We start from the raw sequence: 19,816 nt of genomic DNA on the forward strand, positions 1-19,816 counted from the left end.
CCAGGGGCCAACAGGAGTCTGCCCTGCCAGGAGAAATCATCCCCAAGAGATGCTTTTCCCCTTGGCACTGTGTGCTGTTTTTGCTCAGCAGCCCTCACCCTGCTCTGCCCCAAACCTTGCAGCAGACTTCCCACAAATTCATTCACAGTCTCCAAGATGAAAATCAAGCCTATATTCAGGGAGCCCTTGAGAGACGTAGAGGTTCACCTAGAAAGATGTTGGAAATTGCATTACTAATGTCAGTGCTTTTGCATTTGGGGAATAGCCAGACTCTTCATTTGCCAATCAATCTAACACCCTTAAATTTTGCCCACAGACTAGTCATGGATTGTTAGACAAGTCCCTTACTTCCTATATCCTTATGGCAGAAGTAGAAATACAGTACCCCGGAAGACACACCCCCTCTGAGCTAGGAACCTATAAATATCAAGACATGTTTATTCAAATTGAGAAGAACCCAGCAAAATGGGGATCGCCACAGTCATCCTTGAAATATGTCTCCTATTGGGCCCAGTTCTATCTACAGGTATTATATGTAATTATTTTATTTGTTAATTTCATTGCTGTAAATGCAAATCATGGTAAATTATAACTGTTACTTGGTGTTAGATTTTCAGCATCAAGGGAAGTTTTATATTGGTGGTGGGCAATACTTTACTGATCATTTTATTTGCAAGTATATTTTGTTTTGTTTCTTGCTGAGAAATGCAATGGTTATACTAGAAAAAGTGAATCATTATATCAATGTCTTCAGTGAGCCACTCAACTTTGGAAATGAGTGATTGGGATTAGAAAAATTCCTGAAATTAAGGAAGAGTGTGTATTATTAAGAAGCCCTACAACTTTGTCATCATTGATTAAGCCCGCAGTTTGTGTACTGATGAAAACGGGCAGAAAAGATTGCCCTGGAGTTACTCATAACGTGACTTCTGTCTGCAGGTGTGTCTGGCTTGATAATTAATATGTACCAAGCAAAATCAGATCAAGTAGCTGAGCACAGATGAGATAATTAGGATTCCAAGTTTGTGTCTGTCACTGCTTTAGATCAATGCTTTGAAGTTTAGTTACTCAAGCACATCTTTGTGCTCTTAGAGTGTCAAGGGATGAAATGGACAGGGATGAGCCCTGATCAAATCAGTGAGGCCTGGAATCTCAATGTTGTGTCACCAAGACACTAAGAGAACAGGATGATTGGCCAGTCTCTCTAGTATCTCTCTCTCTCTTTCTCTCTCTCTGTCTCTCTCTGTCTGTCTGTCTCTCTTTCTCTGACCAAGAACACGCTGACAGGTGACACCCACCTTCCTTTCTTGTCAGGAGGACCTCAGGGGATACTGGCTCTGGACAGTCTGGGGGCTGGAGATTGTGTCTCCATCAGAATTTTTGAAAATGAAAGGCAATGTTCTTAGCTCTAGCTTTTATGAGTACAAAGTGAATCCCTGGACTTGCACTGCCTTGAAATGTGACAGGGGATCCATGTGAGCCCCTAAAGGACACAGAGCCAATTGCCATGTCCTTATCTACAGAGGGGCTTAAGGAAGCCTCTATGTAGGGCTTGAGGGAACATGTGGTTTTACATGATGTTTGTGGTGCACAGGCATACGCATGCAAGTGCTGCATTTGCATTTTAGACGTGAGAATTAACCCTCTGCAAAGTGCTTGCTCTGTACCTGGTATTCTGCGGGACAGGGTACCTATCTTCCCTTGGCTAAGTCTGCTTACTTCCTACAACTTAGGTATCCACATTGCAGATGAGAAACTGAGGCTCAGAAACGTGCTGTGTCTTGTCCAAGGTTAGCTGTTGTTGTGGGGCCGGGCCAGGGTGTGAATCTGGAGCAGGGCTGCTGGCATTCGGCGAGCGCCTTTGGCCCATTAACCCCCACTGCTCCTTGCATAGAGCGGAGGAACCCTGGAGTCCCATGGGGGAGCTTTGTGCTGGGGGAACCCAGGTAGCACACACTCTTCTCAGGTCCAGTCTTTGCACAAAGTGTCGAGAAAATGTCAATAAGTTCAGGTTTGTGCGGGGCTGCAGGGGCCGTGGAACTCCTGTGGCTCCTAGCAATGTGTGTGATCCTGCCATTCATCAGCTCTGGAGCCTCTGCAAGCCTCAGTTTATTCACTGGTTAAAAGGGGTTGTGTTCCAGCTTCATAGGGTTGTATAGACATGAGGTTACCCATGCGAGGTCTGGCACATGGAGGGTGCCTGGGCCCTGTCCACTGATACTCTTCTATGCCTTTTCCTAACATAACTTCTTAAATGCAAGGTGGTATCTTAGATTGGATCCTAGAAAAAGGAAAAATGGTTAAATCCAAATAAAGCACAGAATTTGTTTACTAGGAATGTACCATTGTCTGTTTGGTAATCCTGACAGATGTACCTTGGTCACATGAGATGTTAGCATGAGAGCAAACTGGGTAAGAGTATATGGGATTTTCTGCAACTTTTCTATAGCTGTAAAGTTATTCTGAAATAATTTTTTAAACGCAACTTTTTTTGGTCCCATTTCTTCATGGTCAATGCTTTGCAAAATAAGGAAGTAATAACTGCTTACAGGCTAATTCCTAGCAAAGCGTTAATACTTATACTTCCCCCTTTCACAATTTATCAGGGGGGTTGGCAATGATTATTATCCTAAAAAGAAGGGGGAAATCCAATGGAGGGACTTTTAGGCACTGTGAGATGTCCTTTTGCGAGTGACATTGGACCGCGCGAGGCACTTCTGTTATCACTTAAATGGCCCCAAAGACATCTAATTCCTTCCTCGCCAGCTCTCTTTGCAGCAATTTGTCTTTACTGCACAAATTGCCCCCCAGGCATTATGTCACTCAGTCCAGTGTGGGTGCAGATGTAACAGAATGAAGATAATGTCCAAGGCCATGCCCTGGGTCAAGTCCAAGAGCATCGCAGCCTGGCACCTGGGACCCTGCGGTCCTGCCTGGCCGTCCTCGCCAGTCTCTGTGTCTTCACAGCCTGCTCCACAACCCCCACCAGGGTTTCATTTTCCACTTGTTCCCTGCTGTTTTCCACCCAGTGATTTTCTTTGTTCTGCCTGTTTTCTGGGATAGCTGGCAGTGGGATGTCTCATAACACAAAGCAACCGCTACCTGTCCTGCCTGCCTCATGCCCTGCAGTAACTCTACCTCTAGCCATGGTGACTGTGCTCATGCTCTTCCTGCCCCCTGGAGCACAGTCTTTTTCTTCCCCTCCTCTCTCCCATCCCCTGGCTAAATCTAGCTGCTATTTTGAAATACCCTGGACCCTGTCCTGTCCAGGATCCCTGACGTGCATTCACAACACACACACACACACACACATTCACACACACACGATGTGTCACTCTAATTCTCCCACAGCACCTTAACTCTTACATCAGATTATCTGTGGATTTTTCTAGAGATCCTGCTATGCTGGGAGTCCCTGGAGGGAAGGGACCACGTGTTGCCCACTTAGTACCACACCGTGCATCACCCAGAGCCTCACAGAAGCTCCAGCTGATCATAATGGAATGGCAGGAGGGAGGGTGTGTGTGCCCTGAGCCATCCGCTCTGTGCCTGTGCCAGGTCCTGAGAATTATTACTCTTCCCTGTGTATGCTTTATGGGGAGCCATACATCGAATCAGGAGCAATACTGGCCTCTCTGTTACTAAATATTATTATTTCAGGATGTTTTGCTTTCTGACAAGCTGAAATGGAATCTCAGTGTTTTCAATTGAATTTTGGGAAGCAGTGGAGCTGAGCTGTGAGCACCCTTGCTCTGGGGTCAGTGCTCTAGGCTTCTGGCTTCACATTCACTATGTCACAGCTGTGTGACCTTTGAGACATTGTGTTTCATTCCTAATCCTTGTGTTTCTCTTGTATAAAATAGACTGTGTAAGACTTCTACCATAAAGGGTATTGTGATGATAAAATGAGAGACTACAGATAGAACACTTGGCTCGATGCTGGGAAGGTCATAACTGCTAAAGATATGACCATTCCTCTCCTCCCTACCTCCCCCCTCTCCCGTCCTTCTCGTTCTCTCCTCTTCTTCCCTCTCTGCTTTATCCTTAGATTCACTTTTTCCTTATCTTCTTTTCCTTCTTCATCCTTATTCTTTTCCTTCAGCCTGCAACCCCAATTTCTTCCCAAACTTAAAGGATTTGACTCCTACATTCGCTGCCCCCTCATCTCGGGACTTCAGCCTCAAGCCACAGCTTTTAATGCATAGTTAGTGTGGAAAATGTAGGAACTAGAGAAAAGCACAGAGAAAAGGTAAAAATGCCCATCCACCTGTCACCTGAAATTGCTTTTATTAAAATATATATTTGTTTCAAATTATGTGTGCATGTTAGTGATATACAGATTTCCTCTAGTTTATATTCTGAATATTTTAACATGCACTCATGATTTTTGGGGATTGAAGTTTTTTCAGGTTTTCTTCCACCCCCCCCCCTTTTTTTTTTTTAAATTTCAGCTTTATTGAGGTATGATTGACCAAGAAATTTACAGGATATTTAAAGAGTAACTTGGGGAAATTTGATATGCATATGCATTGTGAAAAGATTCTCCCCTAGCTAGTTAATGAATATATCCATCACCTCACATATTTATGTTTTATTTTGGTGACAGCATTTAAGTCCTACTCTATTAGCAAATTCCAATTGTACAATAGATAGTGTTAATAATGATTTTATATTAGATCCTGAGAACTTATCCATGGTATAACTGAAAGTTTGCACCATTTTACCAAACTCTCCCTATATCTTCCACCCCCTTTCAAGTTCTTTCTGAAATTACAACGGATAATACTGTGAAGGTCATGTTTGTTCCTGCATCTTTGTCCACATTAAGTAAATTATGGTTTCCTTTAGCCAGATTCTTAGAAGTGGAATTACTGAGCCAAAAGATTGATCGTTTTAAAACATATTGATACATTATTTTGTAGCAACGTACCAATTTTTTTCTCTAATCAGTAAAAAAACAATAGTTGCAATTTACTACACCTTCACTGATCCGAATATTACTATTCAAAATATTGGCTGAATTGTAGGTGAAAAATGGTGTCCGGTTATTTTAATTTGCATGTCTTTGCTTAGAGTGAAGGTGAAGGATTTTAAGCCATTTTTATTCCTTTTTCTTACTGTCTGTTTATACCCTTCATCCATTTTGTTTTTGTGAAAGTTAGTATCATCTTTGTTGATTTATATAAACTCTTTAATTTGGATGTTAATACTTCATTCATTACATAGATGACAAATATTTTACCAGTTTCTCATTTCCCTTTTAATTTTTTAAAAAATTTAATTATTTATTTATTCATTGCATGCGTTGGGTCTTCGTTGCTACACATGGGCTTTCTCTAGTTGTGGCAAGTGGGGGCTACTCTTCTTTTTGACGCGCAGGCTTCTCATTGCAATGATTTCTCTTCTTGCGGAGAACAGGCTCTAGTGAACAGGCTGAAGGTGTGATGTGTAGATGGGTGCAATTTGTTGGCGAGGGCTGCAGGCACTGAGCTCTGACTTCCCCATGTGTTGTTCCCAAGGTTGGTGAAGATGCACAGCTTGGGCAGGGGGTATGCTGGGGGTTGTAGTTTAGGCAGAGCTAGAGAAAGGGGGAGAGGGGAGAGAGGGAGATAGAGGAAGTGCTAGGGGCTTCTGCACTGAGAGAGCCCAGGTTAAGCCCTGTGGGTCTTGGAAAGAAAGCAAAACAGAGAGTTGAGAGCAAGAAAGTTCTCAAGGGAGAGAGTAAAGTCAGAATTCTGCAGCCAGCAGTCTGGGGAGACCTTCAGTTTATGTTGAATTTCCCAGGTTTCAGCACCATCTGATCTCTTAACAAGGTTTAGCCCCTCTCTGTCCCTGTCATAAAATTCTCCAGTGTTCGGTTCTTTCGCCTCTTCCTGTAGCTGTTTCTTATATTGAAGTGCAGATGTTGAAATACAGACAGGAGCCCGCGATGAATACGTAGTCCTGGAGCTCCTTTGTCTCCTGCCTCAGGAAATTTAAACAGAGGACAGGTAATGAATATCAGGCATGAAGCTCTTCTTCTCTGCCTTATGAAATGTAAACTAGCGGCAAATTGTAAATGCCTATCCTGGAGCCAAAATATCTCCTACCTCATTCTAATGAGGTGGGGTCCCAAGTAGGGGTGAGCAGCCAAAGGTGGCTTCTTGGTGTCTTCGGGAAGCTGTCTCTGGGGGTACCCTGATGCGGGGGCTCAATCCCATCCCCGTGGCCACTGCCGACACAGGCTGTGGGCTTCCCCTCTCCCCACTGCCTCCCAAGGCTGGCTTCAGGGACTGAACTGCTGGTTTTGTGGGCATCCGTCAGCGAAAGTACCTGGCTTAGCGCACAGCCAAGTGTTCTATAACACAGCCACTCCTGGGGAAATGATCACCAGTCTTCAGTCAATCCTCTTGATAGAAAACATCACTTAGAACTCAGACGTCTATCCCTGGGAGAACTCTGAATTCATTCAGACCTCAGGACCTCTTCCTTCAAGAGACACAAGAGAATGACATTTCCTGTCTCCTTCCAGGAACCGAATCAGGTTTGGCCCTGAGGCTGGTGAATGGAGGTGACAGGTGTCAGGGCCAGGTGGAGGTCCTGTACCAAGGCTCCTGGGGCACCATGTGTGACGACAGCTGGGACACCAACGATGCCATCGTGGTCTGCAGGCAGCTGGGCTGTGGCTGGGCCACGTCGGCCCCAGGAAGTGCCGAGTTCAGTCAGGGCTCAGGGCCAATTGTCCTGGACAACATTGGCTGCTCAGGGCATGAGACCTACCTTTGGAGCTATACCCAACATGGCTGGAACTACCAAAAGTGTGGACATGATGAGGAAGCCAGTGTCATCTGCTCAAGTTGGTCTCACATAAGCAGGGTTCCCTCTCTGGGGTGTGGTTTTCTCCAGAAAAGGACTGTTCTTTGCACTGGACTCTTCTCGCAGTTAGTTTCCTCTATAGGTGGGCTCTCTCTCTGATGACCTCAGCAATAGTGTTGGCTCCTGCATTTCACGGGTCCTTTGCAGCGCCTTCCTTTCTGGACCCCTGGTGTGACAAGAGTGATTACTAGCTGTCACCTCAGATTCCCCCAAGACCTTTTTTATTGTGGGACTGATATCTGAGTTTGACCCTTCCAATTCAGCTCTCCTGGTCAACTCCCAGGTCACCCTCCTCAGGCCACTCAGTGCAGGGGCCCGGCACTGAGCAACTCTCTCCTAGCAACCTGATGGGTTTATTGCAGCACAGCCTGGGTGCTGAGGCTGATCATGCTTCATGTTTCTTGCAGCAGCACAGATCGTTTCTAGTGCCCCAGCTGAGTCACTATAGCCCAACCCAGCAAGACTGCTCTCTGGAACTCCACTTTTTCAGCTTTCTCGAAGGACACGTCGAAGAGGTGTCTTTTTCTATGGAGTGTTTTCTCTGTGAGGACTCTGGAATCTGTTTCAGTGACCTGCTGAGTCCCCAGGAGCAAGGCTGTCACTCATCTCAGGCTGGAGGGCTTCTCTGGTCTCCTGCCACCTCCTGCTGCCAGTGCTCACTAAGAAATGCTGTAGGGGAAGAGGTTTGGTCCTCTGATTTTTTATGATGAAAATAACTCCCAATCATTCCACGAAGAGCTGTGATTGTGTTAGAAATATGGCCAGGTAACACTCCTACGAAGGTTTGTCTGTTATAGAAAATTTTCAGGTTGCGAGCAAACCCCCAAATGCTGTTTATGACATAGTGAAAATAGCTGGTGCTAAAAATGTTGGGAAGTGCTATATTCTCCAATGCTTTTGGGCAGTCACAGTGTAAACTGGAATGGTCAAGGCTCTGAGAAATCCTGCAGTGAGGAAAAGGATTGATTTTCTCCATCAAACTGATGACCATGGCATTAAAACATTATCCTGCAATATCCTAAATCACTTCATTTTCTTTCTAAATTCGTGGATCCCATCAACTGCATCCACTCAGAGTAAGTATGACATTTTCCACCTGAGCCGAGGGCATGGGTTTCTTCTCCCCAGGCTTGGCTGCTGGTCCCCAGGCTGCAGTCACGGGGCTCACTCTCCAAAGAGTCTGCCTCTCCTGTTTTCCTGGCAGGTGGCATCCCCTGCAGCTGAGGTCCCAAACCCAGGAGGGTGGGGCCTCTCTCTAGGCTCCTCTTTGTCCTTTAGTAGCCTGGCCAACCTCAGATTCGGATCTCTGGACAGTACCTAAGTGAGGCTGGCCCCCTGTATAGGTCCCCGCCCCTCCCCTGGGACACTAGACCCTGGTCAGTGTGGGTTGGATAGAGCCTGCTTCATTGCTGATCTCATGTGTAACCAGCTGAAGCTCTTGAAGGCTGGTCCTGAGCAGCTGCTGATCCCCTGCCCACCCCCAAAACACACACACACAGAACGAGGAGACCATTCCTCTCCATCCCCACCCTCCCCTCCTCACCACCTGGCTTCCTGAGGCAGCAGCAGCTTCAGGCTGCCCCTCCCCTCTGATCCATTCTCTGCAGTGCAGCTAGGGGCCTCTTCACTAAATGCCAAGGTGAGTCCCAGCCTCAGAGACTGAATCCTCAGGGCGCGCTTGTCACAGACCCTCAGTGCACAAGACAGCCTCTAGGGCTCTGGAAAATTCCCTCCTGTTGTCTGGTTAGTTCCCGCCATCCCTCCTGCCCCTACTCCATCCACATCGAGGTTCCCCAAATTTGCCAGGTACTCTCACACCTAGGGTCCCTTGCACACGCTGTTCCCTCTGCCTGGAGCAGCCTTTCTCCCTGATTATCGGCCCCGCTTTCCCTGCTTAGTCTGGGTCAGGAGCCAAAGCTCCAGACTCCCACCACCTCCTGGGATTTGCTCCATCTCAGTCCCAGCCCCTGACCCTGGGAGTCGTTCTTTTCCATCCTCTCCTCCTGGCTGTGTACTCCCTGAGGGCGAGGCCTGTATCCAGCATCTCACTGTGAACCCAGGGCTGGCACATTTCCAGCACAGGGCCAGCAAGCACTCAACAGCTGTGTCAAGGGCGCCAGGAAACTGATCATTAAGTTTTCTCTTTGTCAACAGGTCCTGTTTACAACCCCACCCGTTCAGGCAGTAAATTCCGAGCTCCCTGACAAATCCCCTATCCCTTCTCCTCAGTGACAGAGACACTGGGGAGGGATGAGGAGAATGATGAGGAGATGGCTTCCCCAAGTGCTGTCTCCGTGGAGGGGCACCGCCCTGACCTGCAGTGGATAGTTTGGGTCTGGCACCTCCTGGTGGATTTCTGTCTTGGAAATTGTTAAAAACCCTCCCCCAGGTGACTGTGAAGTGTGCCCTGCGGGTCATCAGTGTTTCCATTTTGTCCCAACAGACAATTATTCCTGCGGAGGCGTCCTGTCCCAATCTTCAGGGAGAATTTCCAGCCCATCGTACCCTGGGAACTATCCGAACAACGCCAAGTGCGTGTGGGACATTGAAGTTCCAAACAACTACCGCGTGACTGTGGTCTTCACAGACGTCCAGTAAGCGTGTGTGTGGGGCACCTCGCAGACACTTTAGAAGGGGGTACACAGCTCCTAGCCCTTCATGGGAGATGTTTGTCCCATTGACATTTTTTCTTGTGGGTCCCATTTTTGACGGGGCACAGAGGTGGCACCAGGATCAGAGCCCTGCTTTCTAGTTGCACTATGTGGCTAATTTGCTGTGTGACCACAGGAGGTCACTTAACTCTACTGAGCCTCAATAGAGGAGAATAAAATACCTGCCTTCCTCCTCTCGCTCGTTACTGGGAAAGTCACAGAGAGAAATATATGAAACTACTTGGACAATGTATCCAATGGGCAGGATTATTGTTAGAAGTCATAATAGTAATAATTATTATTATAGTAAAAATAATAACAATAATATTTGTTAGGAGTAATAATAACACAAAGAATCCCCTTAACAACTACGCCAGCTTTTCTGAACCCTTTTCTCTCTACTCCCTCCTTCTTTTGGGTGAGTTTCAGGCAGAGGAGGAGAAATTCCTGCGGTGGAGGTTAGGTTACCTGTTCCTCATCCAATGAAGAGAGGGAATCCTTGTTCTAAGTGGAGGAGACGTCAGCAGAACCACAGTGATACATGACTGGTTCAAGGAGGGGGGCGACCACGCGCAGCACCCGTAGGTTCTAGAGTCCTGGGGAGGGGGTACCGTAGTTTCTTCTCTAATAGCCACCACCGGAGAGAGTAGTTTTCTCTCTTGATTTCTGGTTGCAGTGGCCCTGGGAGTCTCTGACTTGGAAATGTATGTGGGGTTTGCGCAAAAGACAATATTATTTTAATCTCTTCATCACTACAATCCATTCTGGATTTGGGGATGGTAGGAAATCCTGTGGAGGAAGGTGGACCATGGCTGATCCTGAGCCAGCATGTTGATAACGGTGACCACCATTTGTGACAGTCTGGGAAGCACTTCTCTGTATGTTCTATTGCTTGAGCCTCGTGGCAGCTTTCTCCAGTATAGGTGTGGGGGGAGATTTCACCTTGGTAAATAAGAAACCTGAGCTGCAGAGAGGTTATTTGACTTGCTCAGTATTTTTTTGTTCAATTATTTGTTTCCACAAGTATGAATTCATGGATTTTTAAAAATTCTATGGGAAACTGGGGTCTTTTTGATCAAAGAAAAAGTGAAAGGGAGGATGTGATCCTTTCTCATGTGATGCAAAGGACTTTCAGGAGAGGGGCTGTAGATCTCATACGCGTGACCCCAAAAAAGCAGGACTAGGACCATGTGTGGAGGTCATGGGAAGATGAATCTCCACCCAATTTAAGAAACCCTAACAAATTGGGGTTTACCAGTGGGTAGAGGGATTGGGGGCAGGAGAGAACAGGGTTGGGGATTAAGAGGTACAAACTATTATGTATAAAATAAGTTACAAGGATGTATTGTACAACACAGCGAATATAGCCAGTATTTTATAATAACAAGAAATGGAGTATAACCTTCAAACACTGTGAATCACTATATCGTACACCTGTAACTTGTATAATATTGTTCATCAAGTATACTTCAATAAAAGAGAAAATCTATTATTTTCAATTATTAATTATGTGAGAGTTTCTGGCTTAGAGGTGTGACCCCTTTCATGGAGATCTGACCCCCTGCATCAAAATCTGGTTAAAAGTGAAGCCAGAACTGTGTGTTGTGTCTCTGCAGGCTTGAAGGTGGCTGTAACTACGATTATATTGAAGTGTTCGACGGCCCCCATCACAGTTCCCCGCTGCTCAGCCGGGTATGTGAGGGGGCAAGGGGCTCCTTCACCTCGTCATCCAACTCTATGTCCATTCGCTTTGTTAGTGATGGCAGCATCGTGAAAAAGGGGTTCGAGGCTGAATACTACCCCAGTCTTTTCATTGGGATGACAAGTAAGTCCCCGTTCGTCCAGGGTGGGGACCTGCAGAACGCCTTCTGCTGCTCGGCAATTCCGTGCTTGTGAAATGAGAAATGAGAGCCACCTTGTTGGGTCACCAAGGCCTGTTCTGGTGCAGAAGGGGGCCGAGAGCAGCAGGTCTTGGGACTCTGGCTGCTCAGAGATGGCGGATGAGTGGCGTGCTGGTCTTTCTGTGATCAGCAAAGATGAAGTAGAAGGGCCAGATGTTGCTCTCAGCAGATAGGGAGATAGTGCCAAGGGCAGAGGCGACCACCTGGCTTGAGGCCTTATGATCTTCCCAGGGTGTGGGACACTGTGACCTCATCCTGAGACCTAGTATATTTGGCTGCTACCTGAAGATGGTCTGAGCTTGTCGCTCAGCCACATCCAACAGAGGCTGATGGCCATGGTTTGAGCTGTTAAATGGACTGATGTACAGATTGGCCAGGGGCTGGGAAAGATGATGATGGGGCTTTCCTTGGGGTCAGCATTTTAAGCACTGACCTGCCCCTTAGCTACAGGACCTGGGTTTAAGTCCATAGCTAAGGATGTTGATTCCCGACATCCCAACAGTTCAACCCCCGTGTTACTTTACTATATGGATAAGTGGTTTCAGAGGAATACTAGTCGCTGTGCCCTCACAGGGGGTCTCATGAGAGTGAAACTGAACTTTAGCCACTGGGCACCCGGGGTGGTGGCGAGCCGTGTCTGCAGGCAGACCATCTGCCAGCCATCTCTATGTCTTTATGTGGGCTTGTGAGGCGCTGACTGACCACACTGTTTGCCCTCCACCCCCAGAGCTGCTTTGCCAGCAGAATCACATGCAAGCCAGAGTGAGCATGGGCTACCTCCAATTCCTGGGCCACTCTGCCAGGGACCTTTTCATTCCCAGCTCGAACGGGAGCTACCAGTGTCAGCCCCAGATCACATTAAGCCACGTGACCTTCACAATTCCTTACTCCGGCTGTGGCACCATTGAGCAGGTAAGCCTGGAGCTTCCTCCTCTGCCTCCTGCTGAGCCAGCTTACTTAGTGATGTGCGCTGTGCTTGTTGAATTCTGGGGACCCAGAAAAGATGATTATGGCAGAACCAGAACGTAATCGGGGTGAAGATATAAACCCATTCCTTGATGCCATGACACAGCCTCAGCCACATCCAAATAGAAGGAAGGGAAGTCAGCAGGGAGTTTTTCCCGCGGTGGGCGGCAGAGAGGGTGCCTGGCAGGCGGCTGTCACGTGGGCAAGAGCAACAGCAGCTCCCGGGGCAGCTCCACGTTTTGAAGGGCCTGGAGCTCATACAGGTTGGGGTTGGGGTGGGTGACAGAGGTGGGAGCCTCCTGCATGGGAGGAATGCAAGCGTATCTTACTTTTAGGAATCTCACAACAACACAGGGCTGTGCCAGTGCACTGCTGAGCCCCGGAGGAACCTGTGCATGGGGTGGGGCTGGCGGCTGGGGAGTGGTTGAAGCTTAAGCTTCGTGAGCTTCGCAATACATGGGCCTCTGCAGCTATCATTTGTTGAGCTATCACCACCTGCGGTGACCAACTGTCTTGGTTGACCTAGGACTTGACAGACTTTAGCACGGAGAAGTCTCGTGTCCTGGGAATCTCCGTTATCCTGTCACCCTGCAAGAGGCAGACCCTGAGATTAGTGTGTGTCAGACTCCCCACGTCCCCAGCAAGATGACACACGTCTCCCCTCATTGTCTGCATACCTGAGAAATAGGGAGGCTGGGCTTCCAGGGGTCAAGCAGGTGGCCTAAGGCTCCTTAGGCAGGAAGTGGTAGGGCTGACGCCAGACTCTGAGAATCTCAAAAATGTGGCTCTGAGTGGAAGCAGCCAGGTGTGCAAGAGTCCCCACCCCGTGATGCCATTGCTATGACATCTGTGCAGACGGCGAGCGGACCTGGTGGGAGGGGACTGCCTGCAACGGGGCGGGATGGAGCTGTGTGCATTAACGAGAATGTTGGGTCTCTTATTGTCAACCCCACCAATGGTACACTTAGAGTGGGTGCATTTAATTTTATGTAAATTCATTTTAAACTCTGTACTCTAAGCTCTGAATTTTCGGCTGACACCTAAGTAATCACTTCAAGATTTTGTCTGTCAGAGAACAGACACAGGGCAAATACTTTTAGTAGGGTTAGAACCACAGTAAGTATACAGCATGAGATGCTCAAATACCTACAATGTGTGTGACACAGATGATCAGAGGGTTTGTCAGTCACCAAAGACATACTGTGCATTTGTCACGTGCCAGGCTAGGTGCTACGAGGATGCTGCTCTCCATCTGGCAAGGACACAGGGAACAGTGAGAGAAGGTGGGGACACTCGCTCAGCTAACCAGATGCGCCTGCCTGGGCCTGAGGGTCTGCTGTCGCCATGGTGGCCCCCAGCTCCTATTGGACAGTCCCTACAGACACCAGATCTCCTTGTGAGAGGAGCTGACTGGGTCAGGGAGGCGTACATGCAGAGAAGGGTACAGATGAGTCATGCCTGCAAACGTTCTAGTCCAGGGGTCCCCAACCCCCAGGCCGTGGATGCTACCAGTCTACTGCCTGTTAGGAACCTGGCTGCACAGCAGAGGTGAGGGGCACATGAAGGAGGCTTTATCTGTATTTACAGCTGCTCCCCATTGCTCTCCATCACTCATGTTACCGCCTGAACCATCCACAGCCCCCTCCCCAGGGTCTGTGGAAAATTGTCTTCCACGAAACCAGTCCCTGGTGCCAAAAAGGGTGGAGACCGCTGTTCTAGTCAACTTTGCTTTAACATTTTGCTCTGTCAACCAGTCGTGTTGGATTCTGGTTTGTTGCATGTTTAGTCAGTGGGACTCAGTCCACCAAAGGTGGCCACCCCTCCCAGTTCCTAATGGGCAGCCTGGAGCCTCTTGACGTCTGACCATCCTACCCGCATTCCTTCATCTCCAGTTGGAGCTGCCAAGGCCACGGGCCAGCCCTGGTCTTCTAACCTGGCTGGCTGTGGGCTGCGCAGGCTACATTTTCATTCCTCTGCTTATTTAAATGTCTGTATCCCCTAGCAAACCCGCCTCCAGGGCAGGTCAGTGTGTCATTCAGCTTTGCAACTGCCAGCGCCCCTGGTGTGGAGGCCAAGCCTGTATAAGCAGATTACTAAGGGCAAGCAGGCGTGCCAGGCACTGAACTAAGAGTTCCCGGAGACTTTCAAAGTTCTCCAGACAGCTTCTACTCCCATTTAATCCCGGGGACACAGAGGCTTACAGAGGAGAAGCCATGTGCCCAAGGCCACGTGATCATGGACCGCAGGGGCAGGATGCAAAGGCAGGGTGGTGGGATCCGCAGCTGGGACATCCTGAGCCCCCCTAGCTGCCCGGTTTAACGGGAGTCCGACGAGCGTGGTCTCGCTTGTCTGAACAAGTGAGGTCTCCGCACCGCAGGAGGGGACGGCCCGGCGGGAGAGGCCGGCCTGCAGGGCACAGCCGCTGGCGCGCCTGCCTGACTCCCGCCCCGCCTGGGGGCCCCCGCACAACGGGCACACGTCTGAGCACGAATTTCAATCTAAAGTCAGAACGTCTTCCGATGATCAACACAGGAGCGTGCACGCCACGTGCATCGTCTGGCGTGCGCTCAGGATCTCGCTGGAGCGTGGGAAGCACAGACACGCGTGGGTGCGAGAGCACGTGCACGGGCCCCGTGACCCCGCGGGGTGTGTCCCTGCAGGACTAGCGCGGCGGCAACGTATGCGTGGTTTGCCGCGATGACCCCGGCGCTCCAATAGAAACCCCCCCAGCTTTTCTGTTTGTTTTAGAGAGAATGGAAAGGCAGAAAGTACAGCGTGCTTCCCAGGAAGGCGCGGGAGGCCCAGAGCCCCTTCCAGGCCCCGCGCAGCCCCGAGCCCAGCGTGCGGGCTCTGCCGCCCCCTGCAGGCCGCAGCCGCCCCCTGAGGGGAGAGATGGGACCTGAGGTCAGAAAGGAGGCAGGGCGCCCTGGTGGCAGAGCCACTTTAAGTCACTTGCAAAACTTTTCCCTTTTCACCTGTCTTTCTGGAAGGCGCACACCAAGGCTGAGTTCTGAAACTCCAGACGTGAAGGGAAAGCCTCCTCTACACATGCTGTTCTAAAGAATAATCATATTTAGGGTGTAGAGGTGCTGGCTTCAGAAGGGAACTTGTATAATCTCCCAAATGGCCAGGAACGAACTTTTGCTCCTGATAGCATATATGACTGAATGTGACTCAGTGATATATATATTTTTTTTAAACAGTGAGGTTGTCTTACATCTTAGGGCTTCTTACATTTAGGGCACTCTGGTATTGTTTTTGTGCCCGTTCTTGCACAGGTGCCCATGGCTCCTGGAATCTTGTACCAGGCAAGGACAGGTTTGCTTGCGACCATCACAGGATTGGGGAGGGAAAGAGCCACCCCCCCAGCCCCAGTCACCACCTGGGAATGCCACTCTTGTGCTCACCTCACCTGCGGCCAGCTGATCATGACCATAGGGGTCTTTCCAGGGGCACGTGCTCAGCTGTGTCCTCTTGGCCATTTGGGCTGGCTGCTCCTGGCTCCATCTGCCTTGCGTCACAGTGCTTTTGCTGGGCTTCTGTTCCCTGGACTTTTTCTGCTTTTCATGGATCTTAAGTGATGCTACTGATGCCATCATTAACCAAGCCCTGGGAAAAGAGAGATGCTTAGACATCACCCTTTCCTTGAGATGCTCACAGACCACCAGGTGTGAGACTCTTCTCCCTGGAAAGGTCACTCTTACAAGATGGTAGGCACATCAAACTGCACGAGAGACTAACATTCTTATGAATTTGCTGCTTCATGAAAGACACAGTAGGAAATGGTCCTAAGGTTTGGGGAGTGGAGAAGGAAAGCATGACAGGAAGTGCTCCAGCATTGCCATGGCCTCCGTTCCAACCCCCCACCCCCCCCAACCTCATTGTCCACATGAGTCACTGGGGAACTTCCTGCCCTAGAGATCAGGGACCTGCCCCACCTATAACTCTGAATCTCTGTCACTTCGGGTTCTGGCAGCTGCAGATATCAAGCTGCAATAGCTACTGACCCATCCCAACAGCACTGTGAAAACGATTGCCAGCAGCCCTTCCCACATAACTGCTTCCCCTAATTTCTCCCAGCAAGAGTGAGAATGAAATACAACAATCCAGAAGGCCCTGAGCCATGCAGACTGAATTCAGCTTAATCGTACAGCAGAGGTAGGAGTCATCCAGACACACCCACCTTTCCCTGAGCAGCAGCTCCTGGGAGGCGCCAACACACTGTGGTCCCATCACATGGCAGAGGAAAGGGGATGTGTGAAAGGAGGGAGTCTTGCTGGTGAAGCATAACCATCCCAGGCAACGGTAGCCATGGTGAAAGGCATGTGCCATCTCTGTGTGGTTCTCGGAAGCTTTTGAAATCTTGTGGCATCACTTGCATCTCATTCTAACCCACAATATCAACGAGATCCCCTCAGTATGTGACGTTCGCCTGACTCTGCTCTCCCGCCTGCCTCTCCCAGGTGGATGATGACACCATCACCTACTCCAACTTCCTCAAAGCAGCTGTTTCAAGTGGTATCATCAAGAGGAAGAAGGACGTCCACATTCGTGTCAGCTGCAAAATGCTCCAGAACCGCTGGGTTAACATGATGTACATTGCTAATGACACCCTCAAGGTCAAGAACATACAACAGGGCAAATTTAAAGTGAACATTTCCTTTTATACATCCTCTTCATTCTTGCATCGTGTGACGAGCAACCCATACTATGTAGACCTGAACCAGGTTTTGTACCTTCAGGCTGAAATCCTCCATCCTAATACCTCCCTGGCCTTATTTGCAGACACATGTGTGGCTTCACCGAATTCCAGTGACTTTACATCTTTGACTTATGATCTCATCCGGGGGGGGTAAGGAGTGTCTTCATGGGGTAGGCTTTAATCTTTCCCTGATACCTCCCGCACAACCAGCCCAGAGCTCAGGGAAGCCAGATTGGGCTCCAGTAGCTCAAGCTTAACCAGCCAGGCTGTCATCTCTTGGCGTCTGGGGAACTGAGTGGCCATTGAGCTGGTTAGATATAAAGCAAAATTAGACCAAGTGACTCAACACCAGGCACGCTTGAATCTTAAAAAGTCGTGCTTGTAGTGGGAAAACATTGATTTTGAAGCAGACAGAGGTTGAGATGCCTGCTTTGCCCCACACTAGCTGCATCACTCTGGACAGGCACTCGCTCTTCTAGGAGCCAGTTTCTCCAGCCATCAAATGTGCATTGTGAAGCCCATGTCCCAGCCTGTCGGGAGGATTAAACAAGGAGTAGATGGGGCGCTGGACAAAGAGCGTGCCCAGCAGGTGGTCCACAAGGAATGTTGTGAAGGCAGCAGGAGGTCCCCTGCCCTCCACCCTCTGAGGAGGCTGCCCAGCCCATGGGGTGGGTGGTGTGGGGAGTGCAGTGCCTTTTGGAGAGCTGACAGCAGCTCCTCTCCTCTTCCAGGTGTGTGAAGGACGAAACCTACCAGTCCTACGACCAGCCCTTGCCCCACATCGTCCGCTTCAAGTTCAGTTCCTTCCACTTCCTGAGCCGCTTCCCCTCCATGTACCTGCAGTGCAAGATGGTCGTGTGCAGTGCAAACAATGCCTCCTCCCGCTGCCACAGAGGCTGTGTCGTGAGGGCCAAGAGGGACGTGGGCTCCTACCAGGAGAAAGTGAACGTCATCCTGGGACCCATCCAGCTGCAGGCCCCGCACGGTGAGGATAGGTGCCTGGGTAGGTGGCCGCGCTCACTTCCCGCTATCTGCCAGGGACTGGGCCCATGAACCATGGGCACTGGGGATGCTTCTGTGGGAGTCCTGTGTCCCCTCGAATAGGCCACCTGTGCTACCCTGGGCGATCTGGAGTTGAACTAGACCTGGTTCCCACCTTCTTCCAAGGGCTTTGGTCAATGGGGAATGTATATGATATGTAGGGTTTGGTCACGACAGTTCTAACCTGAGACCGAGAACACCTGACACCTTTATCCTCTGGGTTCTGAATACCCAACTACACACTCCTCATCTGTAAAAGAAAAACATTACTATTTACCTCTTAGGACTGTTGAGAGGGTTACATAAAATACTGCTAGTTACACCGCATTGTCCCTGCTTGTTACGAGTCAGGGCATTTTGTTACTATCGTTCATGTCACCGATGTTAACATTAATGATCACGTTATTACTTATGATGGAGATGACAGACTGTGGCCCTGGGACAGTGAAATCAGGTTCTGGGCAGGGCCGTGTAGATGCAGGCGGGACTGGTTTATTCTCACGGCTCCCAGGGGTTGACCCTGGAGAAGCCACTTCATTTTCCTCGTCTAAACGGGGAACAGAACTCCTGCCATGCTGCTTTATTGTGGGCGTGGATGAGAAAATGTTTGCAGAGGGATTCCCAGGATGTCTGGTCTAGGCCGGGCCAGGTCAACAAATGTGGTGGCGTTGGTGCCAGGGGCAGGTGTGGGCCAGCAGTAGTTGTCACGAACCCTCCCGCAGGCACGGGACTCCACCCCACAGGTCCTCCCCATGTCTGGCTACTTCCAGGCATTTTCCGCATGTGTTCAACATTCCAGGCATCTTTGGAAGGCCTATTATGTAACAGGGGACATGGAACTAAAGAGATCAAAATCCTTGCCCTGAGGGCTTCCATTCCAGCGGATGGGGACGCAGTACAGTCATAAGTCACCTGCATGGTACCCACCTGGGGGCTGGAGCTACAGAGGGACGGCAGGCAGGGCAGGGGGAGGGGCACAGGGGGCCAATGGGGACGCTGCTCACATCTCTCCTCTTCCTTCTCCTCCCACTGACACTGCAGTAGCTTAAGGTCTGTGTCCCTCTTGCTGGGACCTTTGCACCAATTTCCCAGATGGGCTCAAATGCCCCAACTCGCTCCCCTCCCATCCCCTGGGAGCCTTCAGCCAGATATGTTATCCCAAAGCCCAGCTCTGACTTCCTGTTCACAGACCTTCTTTGCTTCTGTTGGCTGACAAGACACTGTGAAATCTGCCAGGGCTGACACCCAGCTGCCCTTTGGGGTCTGACCTCAGTTTCCCGAAAGGCACGCCTCTCAGCCGTCTTTGCCAGCCCACCAAGCAGTTCTGATGGCCATCACCCTGCCCTGCGACCCCTACCCTTGCTTCTCTCCCCTCTCCTTCCCTGCTGGACCCATCCTGATCCCACCTCTCCTCTCCTTGCCAGACCGGCCGGTGGTTGATGTGCAGGAAGAGGCCAGCACCCCCGGGAGCTACCACAGTACTACCATCCTCGCTGGAGTCTTCCTGGTCGTGGTCTTGGTCGTAGCAGCCTTCACACTGGGGAGGTGCACCTGTGCTGCCCATGGCCAGCCCCCGAGCTCTAGGATATGAAGCAGGAGAACACACGCGGTGCTCAGACACAGGCCCCCTGCTCTGGAGCCCAAGTGAGGGAGGAAGAAACCAGTGTCCACAGAGTGGTGCCCAGAACCCCCAACTCTGT

The 19,816-nt window shown here is 49.8% G+C and overlaps 1 protein-coding gene across 1 annotated transcript in view; it reads left to right on the forward strand.

The window, feature by feature from the left end:
* The first annotated feature begins 465 nt into the window (after positions 1 to 465).
* LOC130854169 (deleted in malignant brain tumors 1 protein-like) overlaps positions 466 to 19,816 on the forward strand; it is a 55,466-nt gene continuing 36,115 nt past the window's right edge. The window contains exons 1-7 of the mRNA XM_057736932.1: positions 466 to 526; positions 9,299 to 9,449; positions 11,123 to 11,331; positions 12,135 to 12,319; positions 16,837 to 17,225; positions 17,807 to 18,078; positions 19,541 to 19,661. Of these exons, the coding sequence (XP_057592915.1) occupies positions 466 to 526; positions 9,299 to 9,449; positions 11,123 to 11,331; positions 12,135 to 12,319; positions 16,837 to 17,225; positions 17,807 to 18,078; positions 19,541 to 19,661 (1,388 nt within the window). The remainder of the gene's footprint in view (positions 527 to 9,298; positions 9,450 to 11,122; positions 11,332 to 12,134; positions 12,320 to 16,836; positions 17,226 to 17,806; positions 18,079 to 19,540; positions 19,662 to 19,816) is intronic.

Source organism: Hippopotamus amphibius, chromosome 5 (assembly GCF_030028045.1).
Source record: "Hippopotamus amphibius kiboko isolate mHipAmp2 chromosome 5, mHipAmp2.hap2, whole genome shotgun sequence".
NCBI classification, from domain to species: Eukaryota; Metazoa; Chordata; class Mammalia; order Artiodactyla; family Hippopotamidae; genus Hippopotamus; species Hippopotamus amphibius.